The 22374-nt window shown below is 44.5% G+C and overlaps 1 protein-coding gene across 2 annotated transcripts in view; it reads left to right on the forward strand.

The window, feature by feature from the left end:
• The window catches only part of SASH1 (SAM and SH3 domain containing 1), a 178930-nt gene that overhangs the window by 66142 nt on the left and 90414 nt on the right, over window positions 1-22374 (forward strand). The window contains exons 3-4 of one of the 2 annotated variants that reach the window (XM_004673924.2): window positions 15009-15059; window positions 15180-15229. In XM_004673924.2, the coding sequence (XP_004673981.1) occupies window positions 15009-15059; window positions 15180-15229 (101 nt within the window). The remainder of the gene's footprint in view (window positions 1-15008; window positions 15060-15179; window positions 15230-22374) is intronic. The other variant, XM_012722323.1, reaches the window with a different exon arrangement.

Consider the following 22374-nt stretch of genomic DNA (forward strand, 5'->3'; position numbering starts at 1 on the left):
TGATGGTGGTGAAGATAATGATGGTGGTAGAGGTGGTGATGGTGGTGGTGGTGGACATGGTGATGATTATGGTGGACATGATGATGGTGATAATGGTAGTCAAGTTGGTAATGATTCCTTAGATGATAGTGATAATGATGATGATGGATAGGAACGAACTGCAGATAGTCCCAGCTCCTGAAAAAAAAAAATTGGCCCTTGGCCATCTACTTAATTTATAGGTGGATACCTGATGGACAAGGTGGGGGGGTATAGCCTGAAAACTTGCCGAGTGGTCTGGGTGGATGTTCGGTGAATAGCTGGTGCTTATGAGGTACATTAGCCAGGTAGCCTGATGGAGTTTGCTGCTACTGTTCCGATAACAGCTTGGTGTAGTAAACGAAATCAGTATAGCAGTTCAGTTCCTAAAATGTATATAATTAAAATGAAAACTTTAGGAGAATTTTCAAGAAAATAATGTGTTGCTTTCATGTATTTCCAAACTACTCCATTCATTCCCCAGCCCTGACTTCCTGCTCCCGATGAACAAGGATGAATTGTGGCCTGTGTTGTCCTTAACAAACCCCTGACACATGTTGTAGAAGATACATAAAGAGCTCAATGTGCTTTCTGTCCTTCCTTGAACACGTTTCTGTCATTGTTTTGCTTTACTGACACGCTTACTGTCTTCCTCAAGCTTTGGGTCAAGTTGTACAACGTCAGTCACAGGGATTAAGCACTAGTTGAAATTTTCATCCATTGTTACATGTTTGCTGGTTCCCAGCTTCCTGTGGCACATCATTCCACTTCCGATCTCCTCCTTTTGGCTACTGTTTATGTATTCACCCAACAAATACGTATTATTTAAGATATTCAGTCTCTCCCAGCCACTTCCCTAGACCTTGGGATGTTCATCACAAGCAGCCTCTCCCCAGAAGCCCACAGTGAAATCTGAAAAGATGAATCTGGACAAATACAGTGTAGTGTGTGAGATGACGATGGAATACCTGCCAGTCCTATGGGGGTGGGGGAGGCCCACCTTTCATTTTCCTAAAGGTTTGTCAAAAGTACTCATTGGCCGCCTTGCTTCCTGTCATGACTTTAAAGCCCCTGCCCCGAATCAGGCTGAGAATTCTTGGCACATCAGGTGCTCCCTGGCAGTTGTCCTCGCCTGTCTCTTAGTTCTGCAGATTGTCCCAATGGTGCATTGCTTGTTCCAGTGTTATAAGAGACTTTTGGTGAAAATATGGACTTTACTTCCCGCTGTGTGAATACTTGATGGCAAAGACTGGAAAAACCTCTCCATTTCCAAAGATCATTTTCTCTTCCGTATAATAAGCATTCTCAGTAAGGTCATGTATCTGGTGACTAAAATGTACACTACTCAGGACCTCCCTGGGGGTACAGAGGGTAAAGTCTCAGCACTATGAAGCTATTTCCAGCCACTGCAGCATGAGTTCAAGCCCATGCCAGGGAGGTGACCCACATGCACAGCAGATCTCTCCTGTCTTCCCCCACAGCTCCTCCCCTCAACAGTATATTTGAGTGGAACTGCTTATTCTGCTCCCCACTCTGCCTCTGGCGCCCACCCCTACCCTGCATCTCTGGTCTACACCACATTTCTTATATACATTAATAAATTTAAAAAAATAAAAAAATGTAGACTATTCCAAGAGACTTTTTATAGCAGCTGTCAAAATGTGTGTGTGTGTGTGTGTGTGTGTGTGTGTGTGAGACATTTAAATTTCGTAGTAGGCTCCTAGCCATTTCTCCTTCTAGCTTGGAGTTTTGTGGCAGATGTGGACACTGTGATCCTTAGGTTGTCTTTGTTGAATTGTGTGGAATGAATGAATATAAGCCAGAGTGGCGCTCTGAGTTGGCTTACATTGTTTTATGGCTTGTGAGGGGGGTTCGTGGTGGGGCATACAACATAGGAGGATTGCATCTCTTTTTTAAGCAGATCAGACTACCTTGCAAGACTTTTTATTCTGTTGCCTCCCGGAGTGGCTGTGCTCTAACTGGGCTCAGCTCTACCTCTTTAGAGGGAAAGTGTGTGAGGGATATAGCCCACCTTCCTCTCCGGAAGGAGAACATAGGTCACCGCGTTTGACTGACTGCTTGTGTTTGCCCCAGTCTGAGAAGCGGGTGCCCATCTGCTCGCTGCCCCGATCTCATGCATTTCCTGTTTAATCTCTTCTCAGGTTTGGTCTGCTTTTCTTGAAAGAAAAACGTAAACCTATTTGCTAGGGGGTAACTGAGTTATTGTTTGTGTCCTTGCAAATTTTCTGTGCATATAACGTGCAAAACCTTGTATGAAGCAATTCCTAATTAACACCCTGGTGATATTTAAGTGATCGAGGCTCATTAAAAGATGACAAGGAAATCCAATTGTTTCTTTCCATGCCACAGGAAAGGAGAATTTGACAGGACAGGTTAAGAAACAGGGATCGTAAAGCAAACTCTGAGGATAGTTACTGATTTTTCCAGATCTTTAATAGACTAATACTCAAAAATAGGGTAGATGATGTATTTGTATGTTGAATAATGTATTTTCAAATGAAAGACACTCTGCTAAGAATTATTTGTTGAAAAGAAATTGGTCATTATGTGAGATTTGTAGGACTTTTTTTTTTAAAAAAGGTTTATTTATTTATGCATGCAGAACTGGGGTACAGGCCAGAGTGGAGTGGGGGTAAAATGATTCATCAGAGACAGAGTGGGGAGCAGAACAGGTGGATCAGCTGAAATACACTGCTGAGAGGAGCAACAGGGAGACAGGAGAGGTCTGCTGCACCATGTGGGTCACCTCCCTGGCTGGAGATTAAATTTGTGCTGCAGTAGCTGATGATATCTTCATAGTGTTGAGACTTAACCCCTAAGTCACCAGGGAGACTCTCTTGTTATTTTCAAAACCACCCATTTTTAAGATATCTTTATTTCAGCAATTTCTCTGGAAGTCTTCTGTTCGTCTATCACAGTAGAGCTTTTCTTGCTTGCCAGCCTGTCTGTATATTGAGTCCTTGACTGTGCTGTCATGTATGTGGCAGATTTCTCTCCAGGTGGAGGACAAGCATTTCTCCCAACTTCTGTACCAATTAGATTCTGAGACCTTAAGTGAGGAGACCCTTCTCTTGGTGTGGATGAGAAGTTGCATTTTAAATGAGAACCTCCTTATTAAGCTCAGCAGAATGGCTCAGTTGCTGTTAGAGCCTCAGATCCTGGAAGTAAGGACAGTGTTTGGCCATGAAATTATTCATGCTACAGTCAGCGCTGCCTCTGGTGCCAGGGCTGCTAGTGTCATGTGGGGTACACGGATGCTTGTGAGCACATGGCAGGGGGCCGGGGGGTTCATCAACTCTGTACTGGTTGATTCGCACTCCACCCTAGGCACCGACACCCCCAATAGTAATCATAATACACTTGAGCTTCCTTGGTTTTCCCCCAAATAAGAGCTCCCTATCTACTTAAGCATACCCAGAGATGCACTTTTCGGTTGCAGAAAGAAAAAGCTGGCTGTGGATGAATGAATGAGATCTTGACAAACAGCGGCTGTTCTGAATAGGGGCACAGATTTATGTTTAAACTAGAGTAAACTATGTAACCTGGTAATAATTTTGAGTAATGAAGTACGTTTGCTACAGTAACCGTTAAGGAAACAGATAAATCATAGTAATTTCAACATGGCACTTTAGCCGTTCAATAAATGGGTATTTTAAATTTCATTTGCTTTTGAACTAAGTTCAATAATTTATAGAGTAAGTCATTCAAAGATTAATGCTCAGAAGGGAGGAAAATCACTATCCAAGAACAGAAACATATCATTTATGTATATTACTTTGGGGTTGGTCTGCCTTGATTTCCATTATAAGCTTTATTTTTCAAGCTTTTATAATATGGCAGTAAAATGTTTGCCATAGGCTAAATCTTGACATTTGTCTCGAGTTTCTTATAATTTTTATTTTATTCTTATATTACTTTCTGAAAGAGTATGCCATCTACTGATGTTTTAACGCTTTACTTCATTAGGTAACACAATTAATTCAGGGGTTTGTTTACTTTGAAAATAAGTTTGTGACAGATGGTTTAAGATGCACTGGATTGTCACTGATTCTGGAAGTTTTAAAGAGAGTTACAAAAACCACAGTGGCTTGAATGTGTCATTGAAAAAATGAGAAAGAAAGGCGGTCAAATGACATGGTAGTAACATTGGATTTTACATGGGTTAAACATGACAAACGTGAGCCAGTCTGTTAGAAGATTCATCTAAATTTGGCATCGGCTCTTGCTGGGCTTAACATAATTTTGCACAACTCTTATTCAGACACCCAAGCTGCTTACTAACACGTGTTACTTATATGGTAATATGGAAGCTGTGGGTTTTTATGTTCCAGTTACCTCTGGGCACCTGAGGGTCACTGGCTGTTCTTTGGAGTCCCGGTGCCCAGCATGTCAGCCAGGTTCAGTGGTGGCACTCAGGAAGTACTCGTTGGATCAATAACGAGCACATGAAAGTTCGGTCACAGGCAGCCACCAACCTCTGAAGGGCAACCATTCCAGAAGGCTGAGTTAAGACTTGGGTTAGGACTTGTCGTTCACGTTCCCATAAAAACATAATGTAAAAGGTAAATTACCCCACAGGAGCTTATTTAATTTCCAGCGGTTATATGCCAGCACAGGTAATGGAAGCACAGTTAGTCCTACGAAGGGCTGAACCCTTTCTTTAAGAAACCCCATCGCAGGCAGAAGACTGAGTGGTCACGCTTCGGCCCACATGTTGTCTATAATTTACTCCACTACTGGACACCTGGCTGAACTTACCTTTCTTCCCTAAATGCCGTTAAGTCCAACTCTACTTTCAAATCAGAGTCATGATCATCCTATGGTAGAGCACTGAAGACTTGAGTTCAGTTGTGACTCAGAATATATTCATCTCTTTAGCCTGCAGACCGGTGGATCCTGGAAGAGAGACTCTCAGAAGTCTTCTCTGGGCAGCTGTCCCAAAGTGTGGGTCCCCAGCACCACCTGGGTGTTGGTAGACACGCACATTAGCAGGGTGCACCTCCCACGGGGCTGAATATGGGGCTGTTGGGTGGGGCCAGCAGTCCGTGTGGAAAAGTCCTCCTGGTGATTGCAACGTACAGGCTCGGGGACCTCCGTTCTGGGGCTTCCTTGAGCTTGCACCGAGGGTAGGATCTTAATTTGTGACTACTTGGGAGCAGAGAGCACCATGGAGGTGTGGGCATCAGCAGTCAGTGACCAACAGATGTCCTGTACTTCGTGCCCAGGGGCCTCGGAGCTGGGAGAAGAGTGTAGCTCATGGTTCAGGCATGGAGATGAAAGTGCAGCAGTGGCTTGGAGAGTGGGGTGCAACAAGGACCCTGTGGTGGATCCAGTGTGGCCCAGCTAACTTTAGGGTGGTCCTCGCCTCCCCCAAGCTGCATTTAGAACTCTATTAGTATTTTGTAATTTCTAGTTTTACTGGATTTGAAATGTATTACATTTTTTTTTAAGATTTTATTTATTCATACAGAACTGGGGTACAGGCAATACTCTAGGTTTAATTTTCTTAAAAGTATTGTGCACATTTTTCATTTCACTTTCCTCCTTTCAGTGTCCCCAGTGTGGGGATCGCCCCCCAGTGAACCCAGTGTGGGGGCCACTCCCCAGTTTCCCCAGTGAGGAGAGTGCCCTGAGTGTGGAGGGCGCCCCCAGTGTCCACAGTCAGTGTCCTGTCTGCTGTCTCCATGGAAAGCAGCAGGGGCAGCCGTCTGCCCTGCTCCCTGGGAGCCCTTCCCATGTTTGTATTTTCCTTCCCTTCCCTGAATAAACAGCTTCAGTTCCTCCAATTGATCCTGTTTACACGATCCCATTTCCAGACACCACTCAAGGGACAGTTCTCCTGGTTTTTATGGTGTCCCAGCAAGTCAGGCACCCAGAGCTATCCAGACGGCATCTGCCTGGTGCCAGGACAGTGGAAAAGACACTAGGTGTGGGGGAACCAGAAAGGGCTTTAGAAATCACTAGAATGTCAGCTCCGCGAAGGCAGTAGCATCCTTTGTGTGTTTCATTCCTGTTGATATGCTGTTAGCATATGATGTGCAGCCAACAAGTATTTTTAGAATTCCAGAATGACTAGAGAAAGGGGAGAGAGGGAGGAAAAGCAAAAGTCTGTGCGCCCATTTAATTGCTTCCTGCCCATTGTCTCTTGTTAATAAACTGCAAACAGCAGCCAGATGTAACAGGAAGATCGCTTGGTGAGTGAGGTCACCGCACACTGTTCTCAGGACAGCGAGTCTGTGTGGACCGCATGGAGGGTGACACCACACGGAGTAGCAGATGTCGGCATCTCACCTGAGAAATGACGTTGGGCCTTTTATGTTTGTATGTTAGTGTCACTGGGCCAAGTCCTGCCGGTCAAGAAAAATTGAATTGCCTACCTGGTCAGTTTCTTTTCTTTAGGACAATTAAAATCTTTACTGACACATTTGTAAGACATTTGTAAGGCACTCTCATGATTGTTTTGCTCATAGTGAAAGTTGTTTTCTCCTAATGGGCCTCTTCTTATTGAACTTATCAGTGGTTCCGTCATGGTCAGAGTCCAACTCCTGTCGCTGGGCAAGAGGTTTGACAGAGGCAGGACTCAGCATTGTAACGTTGTAACCTAGGCAATCTAACTCATGTTTCCTAAAACAGGTTAGAAATTAAAGACTCACACTTCGATGTTTGAAATGACCCCTAAGAATGCTAAGCTTGCCACTTACAGTTTCATATTATCCTTGAATTTAACCAATGCCTCAACCATTTCCTGTCTTACCACCATCATGCTTTTCTAGATGGAGGACTCTTCCCCACTGTCTGTGTGTCTCCCTCACCCAGGTAATCACATGACTCCACCCAGGGAGCGTGCACTGTGTCCGGAGCTTCCATCACCAGGGAAGCTCATAACTACCTCCAGTTTTGTCTTGAGTCAAAGAACAAAATCAGTTGTGAGAGATATTTGTCAGGATGTGCTCCTGCTAGAAGCCCGAGAAATTCTCAGCAACAAAAGTAGTCATGTATCTATGATCACCGTCCATATCAAAGTATGGATCACATCATTCTTGCTTCCTTCTTTGCTTTAAACATTAGAAAACAGCCCAAAAGGTGTGGTCTCTCTCCAATTAGGACCCCATGGGCTACCTCTAGTAAATGAAGTTAATTCCTGGGCCAGCGTTACTACGCAATTTGATCCCTTCCATCCCTTTGTATCATTGACATCAGTTACATAACTTCACTTTATCATGCTGCAAATCACTTTCTGGAGGGTGGCACAGTCTTAAATAAATATGTAAGAAAGTTCGCAGAACAGACCAATAGAGCAAGGAGATTCAATTATGTTGCCACAGCACTTGTTGGCCAGGGGGAAATTGCCACTTTTGGTTTCTTTCTTATCAATGTTTCTAGAAATTCACTGATCTGTTAATTTTGGATATGTTTTAAGATTGCAGGTATTGGAATGGCATTCAACTGTGAAATAAAGTTTTTTTTCCTTGGAACTTTTCTTCTTTGATGTGGCAGCATGGTGGTTTTTTTCATTCACTTTCATTCATTAAAAAAAAAGTTCATATGCCAGGCCATGAACTTATAGGAACCTGAAAAATGACCAACATTTCCTGTTGCACCTCTAACTGATTTGGGTGAAACGAGTCGTGAAAAGGTATAGGTGGAGCAGAGGCCATTGCAGATTTTTCCCTAAAAGTGGTTGCGCACCAGAATATTTTCTATGAAATTACAACTAGAAGTTGTAGAACTTTAAAAAAAATTACTTACTAAATTACCTTTACTGACCAGTGCAACTCTGCAACCCAAAAGAAACAAGTCCAAATCAGTGAAGTTGCAAACAAAAATTCAAAAGAAGAGTGAGAATTAGGTATCCAATTTAAGTAACTGAGCCAACAGACCCCCACCAAGCAGGGGGTTCAGGGGGAGAGTGCAGTGTTGCAGAATTAACACCACATCTGCAGGAGGAGGACCGGTCTGTTTGCTGCTGCAAACATTGAAGTCTGGTAAATACTAAGTGCTAAGTAAATAGTCTCTGATGGATTGTGGCCCAGTGAGTCCCTATGTACAGGGCATTTACAGTCTAGCTGATAGACGAAGGCATAAATGACTGATTAGAAGAGTCACTGTAAGGGCATAGAAGAGTGTAACTAGGTACTCTTAACTGGTAAACCATATAACTAGTTGTAGTTTTAAACAAACTCATTTGTGTCATTTACAGCAAAGGTAGACAGAGAAGGTGTAACAGGAGATGGTTTGGTTAGTTCTAAAAGACTAGTAGGGTTAGGTTGGAGAGGAGTCCATTCTAAGTAGCACGGATAGATGTGAAACACTAGAATTGCAAATCCTTGGGGGACACAGGGTGCATGTCCATTCTCCCAGAAGAGGGTGATCTACCGTGGGGCCTGTTGGTGGGAGGGCCTCTTCATCAGAAATGTCATTGCGATTCCACAGTTTTTGAACAGAGAAATGATACAGTGTCATAGTCCAGCTGGCTGCAGATCTTAATAAGGTGCAGGTTTTGAGTCAGGGAGCCGGGGCTCAGACCAAGACTTCTCTTAGAAGAAACCTGCAGATAGATGAGTCTTCAATTGGTCACGATGTGTGAGCTACAATACACTTAGTGAGGCCATAACGTTTGCTTCAGGAGATGTGGTATTTGAATGTTGTGTGAGGTTGGCATCATGCCACTTCATCACAGGCTTTTGGTGACCAGAGAAACCTCAAGGCAATCAGAGCATCCCTTTCTCTTTCTTGCTATCGGAAAAACCAAACCAAGCCAAGGCCTAGAGGTCTCTAGTAGAGGGAGCAGGACTGGACCCCTGTTCTCCTAACTGGTGGTCCGCACCTCGTACTCCCCACAGTGGTGGTCTCAGAAACTTCAAGATGAAGGACCACACAGAAACTGATCTGTGGGAATGGGGTTGGCTGGATTCAAGAAACCTTGTGAAGAGAGAAGCAGTAGCTCTCACTAGCTAAGTTGATGGGCCGTGAGAAAACTTCCAAGAAAATGTTGCTATTTAAATCCTTGTAAAGTGAACAGATGCCCATTGATTGGCTGGGGTGGACAAGTGAGACAAGAATAGACCTTGCCAGCTGGGAGGGACCCCAACTTCACAGCCTTCTTGTAAAGGGGTAGGTGCCAAGTGAGTTTCTAAGTCTAACACCAGCAGCAGCCTTTCCCTGGTGGCTTGAGGCTTGGTTCCCTCCATTATTAGAAGGCATCAGAAATAGCCCAAAGCATTTCCCCAGCGTGTCTGAGGATGGCTCAGCGGGCCATCTCCAGGCTGGACCCCTATCTCCCAGTACCCAGGGTAGAGGGAGAGCCTTGGGACTAGTCAGTGGTTGGTCCCTGGGCTCTTCGACCCTGCTTTAGGAAGAGGAGAGGGGCCTCTCCCTTCTTCCTTTCCAGCTGTAATTTCCCTTTGGCTGCTGGTGCCTCAGTCGCTGAACACAAGCATGAAGGTAGGTGTGCTTCTTCTTTTCCAGGCCTTCATCTGCTCAGAGGGGCTTCCTGGTTCCGTGGTGTTGTACAAGTGGCAGTAACACTGCACGTGCAGATGTATTCATCTAGGGTCAGAGTTTCCACTGACCCATGCCCGGGCCCTGTGAGTGTGGCCACAGACGTGTTGCGTGTGTGTTTGCGCGCATGCGCGGGCAGGTGGTTTTGGCAAATCACATTTCACCTTGAAGCATTCGTTCCCTTTTTGCTTCTGTGTTGGACATAACAAACATTTAATGAATTGCTGTTTCCGGAAACTGTCCCCAGTTGACAAGAAATGGATTTGAGGTTTCTCCCTTAGTAATGTTTTGGTCATCTGATTCCTTTCAAACAAATAAATACTATACAGTGCAATGGTTTAATCTCTTTGAGTCACAATGTGAATATGATATGATTTTTAAAAATCATGAATCTTAATTTGTTATTAATCATAAAATTCATACATGGTTTTCTATGAGCTAGTTATTGTAAATTCTCAAGAAAGTGTTTTAATACGGGGCATGACTTCATTTGAAAAATTAAATTGTATTATTATTTTTGTTGTTTAACTGCTCGATATTACTGATACTGTCACTTAATTTGAGGGTGTTTTTATTGTGCTTAATAGACTTTTTATATTTCTTTTAAATATATATTTTATATTTATATTTTTATAATCTTCCTGTGTTTAATATATATGTTATATAGGCTTGAAATAATGTTAAAAATGGAGAAGTAACCTCTGTAGAAGTAACCACTGGTGTGTATGTTACCTTTATAGAAATGTACATAATTTAAAAACTTTAAGGGCATCTGGAAATTGTATTTTAAGTTGAACTTACTGTTAGGAAAAAATAATAATGTGATGTGAATACACAATTGTAAAAATGAGTGCGGACGCACATGCATTTTGGGCTTTATTTATATTTTTATTTAGTTCCCATGGTTGTACTTCATTAAGTTAGGGAGGTTTCTACTAGCATTTATAATTTCCAAGCTAAAAAATTGCTTATGTTAATTTTATTTATCTTGCTAACGTGGCATTACAGGATGGGCAGTTTAATCCACAGGTCACTTTCTGGGCAGTCACTTTTCTCTTTAAAAGGTTTAGCAAAGTTAGAGAACCTGAACTCAACGAGCCTGTATTTGTTGAATGGCTCTCCTGATGCTCATCTTGAATGTGGACCAAAGAATGGAGTTAATTTGCACTAAATGCATGTACTACTTAATACTTTGCCAGGCCCCAGCACTGTGCATGACCCTACACGTGGCGAATTGTAATGAGCACTTGGGCCATGCTTGGTTTTGAGTGCATTTCTTCGTGTTCTTTCGAACAGTTAAATGTACTATCTGAATGTATTCAATATGATTTTTTTTTCCTGCAATAACCAGTGAAAGTCCTTGAGTGCTAGTAGGAAGGATTCAAATTGTTGATGGTGGGACCATCTTCTCAAGCTCGTACCTTCTTCAGACTTTAGAAACCTTGAAGGCTATATCTTAACATTAAACATGATCCTGTTTCATGATACAAACCTAGGACTGTAAAATGGGGTAGAGCTAAAGCCTGGGAAGGTGTAGATGAAAGAAAATCAAGCATGTGTAGATCATTAACCTGGATAATAGGAATCTCGTGTTCATCATGTGGTTCTCTTTGCTTTTGTGTATTTGAGTTTGGTTATAACAATAAGTTTGAAGTGAGAGACATAATTGTAGAGTATGATACTTGATATTTCAAGTTTTAAATTGAGGTGACAGCTGACACCAAGGGCCCAAGATTGGTTACTTGAGCAAATTCTACAAAGAGCTCAAATCACCATATATATATGGACGTGGTCGTGAATGAGTGTTTTCATCTCCTCCTGCATTCCAAAACCTTTTGCGAGTGCCCTCTCTTTGGTGGTCAGTATGGTGCCCTCTCTTTGGTGGTCAGTAGTTTCCAAGGCTGGCATCTCCATAATGGCATCTCCCCTTACCCTGTGATTTGATGCTTCCTGCTGAGAGAGGGGAGCTGGGCGCCTTTTTGCCTCTGGGAGAGCTTGAGATTCCAACCAAAGTGACACCACAGGAGGCTGTGGTAAAAAGCAAGCCAGCTTCTGCTGTGCATGCCCTTGAAACTCAGCACTCTGCTTTGAGGAAGACCAGGCTGCCTAGGGCGCCCACACACAGGTGTCCCAGCGGGTAGTGTCTTTCATCTACACTCTTTGCCTACAGCAGCCTCCAGACACTGGGAACAAACTTCCTGATGACTACAGCCCGACTGTCCATCCACACTTCCAGCTCAAATCCTCCTAGCCAAGGCCCTAGGAGCCACGCTGCAGAGAAGCAGCTTTTCTGCTGTCCCCTTCTGAGCCCATCCCCACAGAGTCTAATAAATTGCTTGTGGGTTTATGTGGCTAAGTTGGGGTGTGTTACACTGCAGCATGGGCTGGAACAGCCTGCGTTTACTATTGAGGGAGTGGAGACTCCTTCCTCACTGAGTCTTCTTTCCCATAATATGGTCAAAGACACATACACACTCAGTGACTGTTTTGATGGCCTGCACAATACTATTTCCATCAACATGATTTTCAAAGCAGGAGTCACATCATGGACCATCAGTTGTACCATGTGGTTCTCTTTAGTTCTTATTCCACCTACCCCATTCACCAGGACTGTCCTTCCTGCTGGAGCTCAGATCCATGGCGTCCATGCATTCTCCCCAGGACTCTGGCTGGTTGGGTGGAGGAGAGAGAGAGGTGGTGCCCCATCTGGAGACGACAGGAAAGGGGGTGTCCTAATTCTTTCTCTGTCTCTCTGACCACCAGAATCTTTGCTGCTTTATTATATAAGCAATGCTTTTTGTTGCTGCACACAGAGCTGGTGCTCTTTCTGCCTAATTTCATCATACTTTTGCATGCAATGTTATGCCATGAAAAAAACTAATGTTTTCAGTGATAAACAGAATACAATGTTGTCCAGCACTTGCGGGTCAGAACAGCTGCTAACTTGAACTCTATCTGATATTCCACTTCCCAGGCTCTTGTGCATCCACAAACGTTTGCTGTACTTTCTGTTTCATACTTTTCATATCACTTAAATATTTAATAATACTCACACATAATGATCATAAGTAGCAGTTAGTGTTCTTACTAAAGCTTTCTCTGAAAAATATTATTTTGTGTATGTTTGGGGGAAAAATACCAGAAGTGGCTCTACGTGTACCTGGTAGAGAGAGATTTGTTCCTGACAACTTTCAATATACACAAAACTCCATTTTAATCAATTTTCTAAAAGTAGATTAAACATGTTCAGATGTCTGTTATAAGTAACAAATTAGTATGTAAAGATGAATGGCTTAGCATGTTGCTTCCTGACCAGCAAATATTGAATGTATTTGACCGGCCCCTGCTTTGTATGCTGGAGCAGGTACATTTGCATAATACTCTTGTTTATGATATGGATAAATAACATTAGAAAAATGTGGGTAAAAAGATACAATAAAAACTTGTAGCTTCCTAGCATGGACTATTACCTAGTGAGGTAGAGACTTGGAGCTCGAAGAAGCTAGAAGAGGAAGAAGAACGAAGGAGGGGAACAGAGCTGGATGATACTGATCATTTTTTGTGGATGGTTACGGATGATGTGGGATGGAGTTGTGTTTTCAAGGGGCAATTTCAGGAAGGGTTCACAGAAATGAAACACTAATAAGAACGTGGAGGATGTCAACTAAGAGAAGTTCTTTGGGGATTCACTTTGATAGCTTTTCAGAACAGCAGGGGCTTAGGGTTTGGGGAGAGTTGACGGTCAGTTGATCAGAACATACTGCTCATGCCCCTCAGAGGCACCCAGCCCTGCACTTTGACCACATATTTTCTGTTGGCCTCAGATTCCTGCTGCCTGTTTACATATATACATTTATTTACTCGGCATTAAACACATTCAACAATGTCATCGCTGCACTTTTAAGCTTTTGATCTAGTTTGGTACTCATGTTAATGATGAAATAGACCGCCCTATGAGGAAACAGACTGCTCTTGTCAGGTGACCTTTAAAAAAAAAAAAGATTTACTTATTTATGCTTACAGAATTGAGGTATAGGCCAGAAGTGTGGTGGGTGAGAGGAGTCACCAGAGACAGAGTGGGGAGCAGAACAGGCTGATATACTGAAACACACGGCTGAGGGGAGCAGTGGGTGGGTCAGGAGAGTTCTGTCTAGCCATGTGGGTCAGCTCCCTGGCAGGGGATCGAACTCATGCTGCAGTGGCTGGAGAGCTTCATAATGCAGTGCTTTAACCCATTGCACCACCAGGGGGAGCCCAAGGTGAACCATTTAGATGCATGTGAGAATTTATAATTTGAGATGATCTGTCCCCATTTTCTGAATGTTCCCCAAGACTAAGAAAAGTCTTCAAATAGTGTGTGGGCTGTCTGAGGTATAGAGTGGCAATCAAGAACAATGGGATTATGGGAAACTCACCAGGATCTGTTCTTTCAAACCTGTGTGACGGAGTTCTTTCAAACTTCTCCTCCGAAGCCAACTGTCCTGCTGTCCGCACTTGGTCAGCTGGAGCCACCCCAGAGTGAGGGCCACCCTTTGGTCAGGCCTTCCACTTTTGTGCTTATTTAGGAGGAGAGTTATTCTCTACCTATGAAAAATATCAGTGTGGTGCTCTGCGCTTGGTCCACTAGTTGATTTTTTTATATATTGTTTAATCTTTTGCGCCTATAGTTTACCTTCATGCTTCTAAAAGTGCAACTTCCCTATGTTGTTAACATTTCAACCTATTATTAATATGCTCGACAATGCATTTCAATATATTATTTTCATTGCAGGTAACTGCCTTTTTTTTTCTGAAAAGGAGATGGTTTGATTTTTTAACTGTAAAGTCTGAGTGCTACAGAGCTGGTTTTATCTCTAAGGATATTCAGTTCCTGCTTCTTATGACCAGCTTTTTTCCTCCCAGTATTCTCAATGCTAGATATTTACTTCATATATTAATAGGATACTGAGATGTCTGTTTCTAGGTTTTCAGCAAGACCAGTTGCTTTGTGTCATAAGAACCTGGGGATGTTGAGGGCTGCCCCCACCTCAGACACTTGCCCGAGTCTTACCACACCAAAGACACTGAATACATCAGGTCACAACTCCACTGTTTTATATATATAAAAAAATAACCCGAAACCCTGCAGATCGCCATAAATTCTATTCCACCTGGTGGTCTAGTGGCATCCAGAGAATTATTTCGCTGTTTCCCTCCAGTTAGTCTGTGCTTTTTCCTTCTATAATAAAATTGTCAGTGGTGTCCAGTGGTGGAGTTTGGAAAATGGTTCAATGTTGCTCATCTTAAGAGGCTGGACTCTTGTTTTAAAAATACTCGAGTTTTCCCAGAAAATCTGTTTATCTGCACCATCTACGCCCACTGTGCCCTTGCGTCTCCCAGACCCCTCATCTCTTCTTACACGTTTGTTTGTCTTTCTGGTGTAAGCCACGTTTGGAAGTCTCATTAAACCAGCATCTGTTCTGTTTTAGGAGAAACCCGACGCCAGCCCCACGTCACTTCAGCTGCGGTCCCAGATCGAAGTAAGCACAGTGGCTTTAATCATCTCCTTTGCTTCTGCATTTCTGTTAAGCTGTGTTCTGTGCGAATCTGATGAGTCCTGCCGCTCTGCCTGCGCTGACGCTGTGAATGTTCTCTCCTAGGAGACGCTCGGCTTCAGCAGCGTCGCGTCAACACCTGAGGTGGACAGAAAGTAAGTTTCCCTCCCTCTGCCCAGGGTCAGAGTTTCTGAGAAGGTGTCTTTCAGGGCCACCCTGGGGGAGGTCAGATGGGTCTGGAGTCCACGTGTGGCTACGGATTTGATGTCACTTCCTCGAGTGGGGTGTGTGTGCATATGCAGAGGTGTTGGAGAACTCAGCGGGTGGTGCCCCCCGGAATCAGCGAGGTTGTTCGTGAACACTGCTTATTCTTTCTGAGTAAGCCCTAAGCTAATACCTGGAAGTGAGAAGAGAAAGGGCAGTTAAGTCAACCAAAATGGATTTTCTTCTTTTCCATGAGACTTTCTAAAATAGAAGATGAAAGTCACGAAGAAGCAAGGCACAAAAATGAAATACATTCTAGTATAAAACGATTCAAAATGCCGTCTCCTGGTGTTTTGGCAGGTGATGTAAAACAAGAATAAATGCTTGTGACAGAGATGGTAAATGCTCACTAACCTTTCCCGTTAGAGGTGATATTTTTGCTCTGTGTCCTAACGTCAACCCTGTAATCTTTAGTCTCGTGGAAGATAATTCTATGTTACAACCGATTTCCAGCATTTCGTCCAGGCAACTTAAAAAAACAACAAAAACAAAAAACAATGTGTATAACCTTTCCCTTTTCTACTTTATTCCATCACGATCGTGCTAGAATGTTCTGTTTGTTTGGGCTTCTGGGGTAAAGAAATGTCAAGAAAGTGCACAACTTTAAACAGCCACTTTCCTTGGCACAGAGCCCCACATACGGCTTCACGCCAAGAGGGACACAGGAGCCGCTTAGGGAGAAAGCATCTGTGGAATGAAAAGCACACTTTGGGGGCGCGTGTGTCTGTGCTTTACAGCACAGCACTGCCTAAGCCGCCCACGTGTGCCCTGCGGGCACGGGGCAGCTCAGGAGGGGAAGCTTCTTTGCCAGCGGAAGGCAAACAGAGCTCAGTGGAAGGGCTGAGCAGATCTCCTTCAGGAAAGAAACTTTGGGGACGATGAAGCCAAGAAAACCCAGGCCTTTGGCCCCCAAGGCTAGAGGATCACATGCAGTGAACACAAACATCCTGGTCTTACTGGCATGTCTTTCCCCAGAGATGTCATGGCGCAAAGGTTGAAATGGACAACACATTTGAGTTGACCTGGATCTTGAAATTGGAGGAACCCAGAGGCTGTGGGACTGGGGTGGGCAGCAGCGTGGGCGAATGGGCTGGAGGTCTCCTGCCCGGGTATGCTGCTACCTGTGCGGCATGAGTCAGGCTGAGACTGGGGGTCTGCCGGAGTCTCAGTCCTTGGAAACAGCAAATGTTTGCCTTTCCTTTTAGAGAGGAAGTGACTCACCACATTCGTACTAATCTTAGGAAGGCTGCGTATTTCTTCTTCCCCTCAATTATGGGTAGTCATTTCTTCCATGTTTATATCCCTTACTTAGTAAAATGGGGCATGACTCCTGTGGTCAAAAGAGAGACTGACAGGCTGCAGTGAGGGTAACCAAACTCTAAGCACACTGTGCACATTGCCGGTCTGTGCATTTCCATCTCAGTTGTAGTCCCCGAGGGCTTCCCACCACCTCTTCACCCGTGTGCCATCACCATAGTCCCTGAGCTCTTCCTGCTCCAGTTTTGATCCTGTTCCCCCTCACTACCCCAGTAGAATGTCTCTGGTTTATAGTTGTTTGTTGATTTTCGTTTTTACTTTATTACAATTGCTTTTTCCCCCTGATTCTTTACACTGTTATGAGTGTAACCATCCGGTATTTTTCTTTTTCTCTCTGGCTTATTTCACTAAGCACGATCCCTTCCAGCTCCATCCATGTTGCCACGAATGGCATGGGTTTATCCTTTTTGATTGCTGAGTGATATTCCATAGTGTGTATGTACCACATCTTCTTGCTCCAATCACCTGTTTTTGGGTATCTGGGTTAATTCCACTATACAATCTTTACTATTGTAAATAGCGCAGCAATAAACATGGGGGCGCAGGTGTGACCCTTTCTCTTAAGTGGTGAAGTATGCTTCTCTCTGCACAAGGATATTCTCTTACAAAACTTAATTATAATCACTAAATTGAGGACATGTAATAGGGTTTTTTTTTTAAGGCTACAATTCCCATTCAGGTTTTTCTAATTCGAATATTATTCCATGTTGCATTTTTTCTCCCCCAAACCAATACTTTAAAAAAAAAAATCACCACTGTGTCAATGTGTCTTTATCATACTTATTATAAAAGGATGTCTTGGCCTTTGTTTTTATGATATTGACGTATTTAGGAGTGTAGACTGTTTTGTAAAGCTCTCCTCACTCTGGGTCCCTTTTTAATTTTATCTATATATTGTAATTTTTAAAAGTTCACTTTCTTACACATTGTTGTGTATTTTTGGGCAGTATTTGATCTCCCCTCAGGTGTAGTCCTGGCCTCTCCCCCCACCACAGCACCCATCACCACTGCCCCTGGGCTCTTCCCTCACCTGTGCGGACCCTTCTCCCTCCCCTCCTCTCTCCTCTCCTCCCCTTTGTTCACTTTCTCTACATTCCACGCACGGAAGTGAAACTGTCCAATGCCTTTTTCCTTCCGACTTATCTCACTGAGCACAATCCCTTCCAGCTCCACCCCTGTTGCCACCAATGACACAAGTTGATCTTTCCTCATGGCTGGGCAGCAGCCTGCTATGTACATAAACCACATCTCCATCCGCGCATCTGTTTGGGGGCATTTGGGTTGTTTCCACATCTTGGTTATTGTAAACAGAGTTGCTGTAAACACAGGAGTGCAGGTTTCCTTCCGAGTCCGTTATTGCGTTTGGATAGATTCCTGGGAGTGCAGGCCCTGGGTTATCTGACAGACCCATCTAGTGTTTTGAGGCTCCTGCACATAGCTTTCCAAGTGGCCTGACCAGTTTACATTCTCTGCATTCCTTGTGAAGCCGAGGTTTTTTGGTCATGTTCTTGGTGCTTGGCACCCACTATTGGTGACATTAATTTTGTCATTGATAAAATTTACCATTTGACTAAGATAATGTCTGGTTTCTTTTGAGCAGTTAGTTTTCCTTGTTTTTAATAAGTACTATGTGGGGAGCTAATCGGAGACATTGTAAATACCTTGTCCTCATCAAATGTTTATCTAATGGCTTCAGATTCATGTCATGATTCTTGCCGTAATACTTTGTATTGTGATGGTTGCAAAATGGTGATATTTACTCTTAAATTGAGAATTGCTTTTAATTCCACCTACAAAGGTTTCCTTTTAATATGTGATAACACTCTGGGCACTCTAGATCAGATAATAATCTGAGTAGGTGTGGCACCATGTTTATGTAGAATTATTTGTATTTCGATACATGAAAATGCAAGTAATTTGAAATGTGAAACCCTACTACTTTTCAAGTCAAATGCTTTAAAGACCCTGGAAGATGACCTGGCAAACCAGTTGGTTGTGTCTGAGGTAGTGTCTGCCAAGCAAAATATCATCTGAGACAGTAGTGTTATTTTATGGACCTAAGATATTCCTGCTTCTTATGCAGAAGGCAAGAGAACTCAGGAAACAAGCAGATTGATCATACAGCAGGGCCCTTAGACACGAAGACCTGGCCCAGCAGCCCCCCCAATACCACACCCCATCTCCAGGCTAGACAAGGAGGCTCCTGCCTTCCAAGTCTACTGCTCCTCCCCCCCACCCCACCCCCCTCAGGTAAAAACTGTTTTGAGGACGCTTTCAGCACTAACCAAGATGCAAATTCTGGCTTCTAAAAAATACTTCACCCCTCCCAGCGGTATCTAGTTTTTAACAGAGTTTAAAATTGTTAAGTTGCCAAACTATCCCTCGGACCAGAAGAGACTGGAGGGAGATGTCTTTTGTTAGGGAAGACAGGCCAGGAGAAATCAAATATACCTAATATACCTTGCACCGGAGTGAGGCAGATTCTGGACAGGCAGGAGGCCCCAGGGACAACGAAAATGGCAGAAAAATGGAAATTAATAGGACCTGAGCCTGTGAGCAGGAGACCACCAAAAATGCCTGAGCAGGAGAGAGAGGGGATATTGGGGGTGAGCGTTAATCTCTAGCAAGCTTCCCGCAGTTTTACAATAGCTGCCTGTACATTCATCTTGAGCAAGCTACCTCCCACGCATGTACATGCAGATAAAGACCCCTTCTTGAGTTGTGTTTGGTATCAAAGTCCCTAGAAATGAGCATTCTGGGGTACCAATTCTTATGTGTCCATGCCCCGTGCCCTGTTACTGCAGGGAGCTTTCAGCTTTCCTATCACTGAGTTGAATTATGTGAAACTCATTCCTCGCTGTCCATGTCCTCAATTAAGAAAAGAGCTCACTGCCATACCAGCCAGCTTGGGTCTGCTGGTCGGGACTGATAGGTGGGCTTGGCTGTAGACGTGCGAGGCTGTAGACGTGCGAGGCTGTAGACGTGCGAGGCCCGCACAGCAGCCTGACCTACCGGCAGCCAGACCGCAAGTGGACACACCCCCCTCGTTCTTTCTGTCTTACAGCCACTGCGTCCTTGCGCACGCCGCCCCTGGATGGACAGTGAATAAGGCCACCAGGGCTTTCCCTTGAACCTCTTCAATTTATGACTCTTTACATCAATTGCCGAAGCGCATACGATATTCACCAACCCTGGTCTTGTGTCAGTTGATCAAAAAGGAGGACATGAAATAAATTTGTTGTTAGTTTCAAGAAATATCTAGAAAGCAAAGCTTTTTGTGATGAGAACTACTAGCTCTGTAGCTGAATCTACTAGGAATGAGTTGTCAAAAAGAAAGATTCACAATTTTGGAATTAGCTTTATCGGACATGAATCAGGCAGCAGAGAGGCTAGATACTGCCTTGACCGACACAAAAGAGGGTATTTATAGATAGAGAGCAGGACAGGTGATTAGCAAATAAAAAGATGACTTCAGGTAAAGCTGCTGTCAAAGGGGGAGTGATGGTTTTATGCAGGTGATTTCATTGGTTCTGACCAGGAAAACTCCAGATTGAGTGGTTCAGGCTCATATTTGTGGCAGAGGTTGAAACTACAATAGGTGATGGCCAGGGTTGGGCCAGGCGGCTTCTTCTCCATTTGGGGCCTGTGTTTTCTTTTGTGAGCAGAGCTGAGCTATGATTAACAGATTGTGACAAATAGCTACAGAAAAAAAAGCAGGTACCTCAGATACAGCCTATTTGTGGGTGCACTCTGGGCTCCAGTAAACCTTCTGCAACCCAGGGGCACTTCTGAAATTTGTCTTCCAGTGACTGCTGCGTTTTCTAGGTGGGAAGGGAGAAGCAGGTTGAAGGAACCAGGTAGAATGCCAGCAGGCCAAAGTCACGTCCTTTCAAAATCTTTCCTGGAAGTGTGTCCAGCAGGTTCCAGCTTTTCACACTCATTTCTTTGCGCATCAGCTGTTCTCTCTGGGCTCCAGCTCTGTGTGCAGGACACTGGCTGGTGGGGTGTGTGAGGAAGGCCTGACCACGCCGCAGGCCCCGAGGTAGGGAGATGCCACAGGAAGCAGCTGTTTTAAGCGGTGCCAGGGAGGAAAAGAAGGGGGACCCAGAAGTGACTTTCTTGGCCAACAGGGCCGTGGGGGAATTTGGAGAAGTGTTTTATCAAGAGCACTCTGTTCCTTTAAGGAGAGAGACTAGGTACAGGCAGGAAACTAGCAGTATTTTGCACAGTAAGTTAATCTTTTCTTTGTATGTGCACACACATAAAAGGGGACACTTTGAAAATGAGATGCATGACAAATGAGCTGTGTCAGGATTATTTACATTCATGACATTCGAGGAAGCCCACTGGAGTCAAACGCTGCCGTTGTGCCACGAGGTCCTTCGAGGAAGCCCACTGTAGAGGAGGCCATCTGGTGGTTTCTAGGAGTTTCTCTGGGTGGAAGTAGTCTCTCTGGGGTTGGTTCATCTGGATTGAAGACTGGAAAAGAACAAGTCAATATGAATAATCGTAACTGAGTGGTTACTGCGGGCCAGGAACTGATCTGTGTACTTAACACCGACCTACTTACTCTTTCAACACCCTGTAAGGTCCAGTACTGGTTTCTTATTTACTGATGTGGAAACTGAGGCACAGAGAGGTTAATAAGTTGTCCAAGGTCACACAGCTCAAAAAGGGAGGGAGCCCAGATCAGAGCCCAGTGGAGAGCTCAAACGCCTATCCACTAAGACATAGTCCTGAAGTATTTAAAATTACATTGTTGCCGCAAACAGAATTTTAGGGGTAAACTGAATCCGTGAGCATCCTATCAAGAGCAGGTAATACCTCTCCTGTGGTTCCCTTGGCAGGAACAGTTTTCGCTCTCATTTAGACAGGCAGAGCTTGTGGTTTATAGAGGCAGGGGCGTGCAAAGTAAATCTCAAACGTCACCTTGGCAGTATTTATAAGCTCTTTTCTAATAAGTCTCACACCAGAGTTAAAAATTCACTGATTCTAGTTTCACCTTCTTCCATTATCTATGACTACACTTGAACTATTTTATGGTCAAAAAGTCCAAAAATATACAGTGTGATGGGAGAGGAAGATCAATAAAAGCGGGGAAAGCAAAAGCCTGTGTTCCACTGCCCAGGGACAGACCGGCGTCCCGTTTATCGCTGTTCTCTGGGTGCGCTCGCTCTGCTTGGCGTTCTGCTCTCCTCCCTCTCTTCTGGCAAGCTCGCTGCCTGCTCACATTTCCTTTTCTCTCCCTCAGAAAGCTGGGTCTTTGCTTCCCCCTTTGACTTCGGGGAGGAGCCGCGCTTGCACATCCGCCGGCCTTCCTCCCTCATACCCGCTCTCTGCTGTCTTGTCCACCCCCTACTTCTGGGGCCATCAGGTGAGGGTCAGAGCTCCTGCACTGCGCAGGGAGACCATGTTCTCCTGTGCCCTGCTGAGCTCTGACGCAGCCACTCCTTCCTGCGGGGTGCCCTGCTCCCCCTGCTGTCTCCCTTTCCTGGCTCTGGCTGGCACCCCGCACAGAAACTCTCCTCATCCAAGGACTGGAGGCGAGGGGTGTGGCTCCTGGTTCTCCTGCCCCAGTGGACCTCGGTTAGAGTGCCTGGGAGCGTGCGTGTGCCTGGGGGTGAGTGTGCCCGTGGGTGTGTGCACCCCTGGGTGTGTGCCCGTGGGTGTGTGCACCCCTGGGTGTGTGCCCGTGGGTGTGTGCACCCCTGGGTGTGTG

This window comes from Condylura cristata, unplaced genomic scaffold, assembly GCF_000260355.1.
Source record: "Condylura cristata isolate star-nosed mole 26May11 unplaced genomic scaffold, ConCri1.0 scaffold00001, whole genome shotgun sequence".
NCBI lineage: Eukaryota > Metazoa > Chordata > Mammalia > Eulipotyphla > Talpidae > Condylura > Condylura cristata.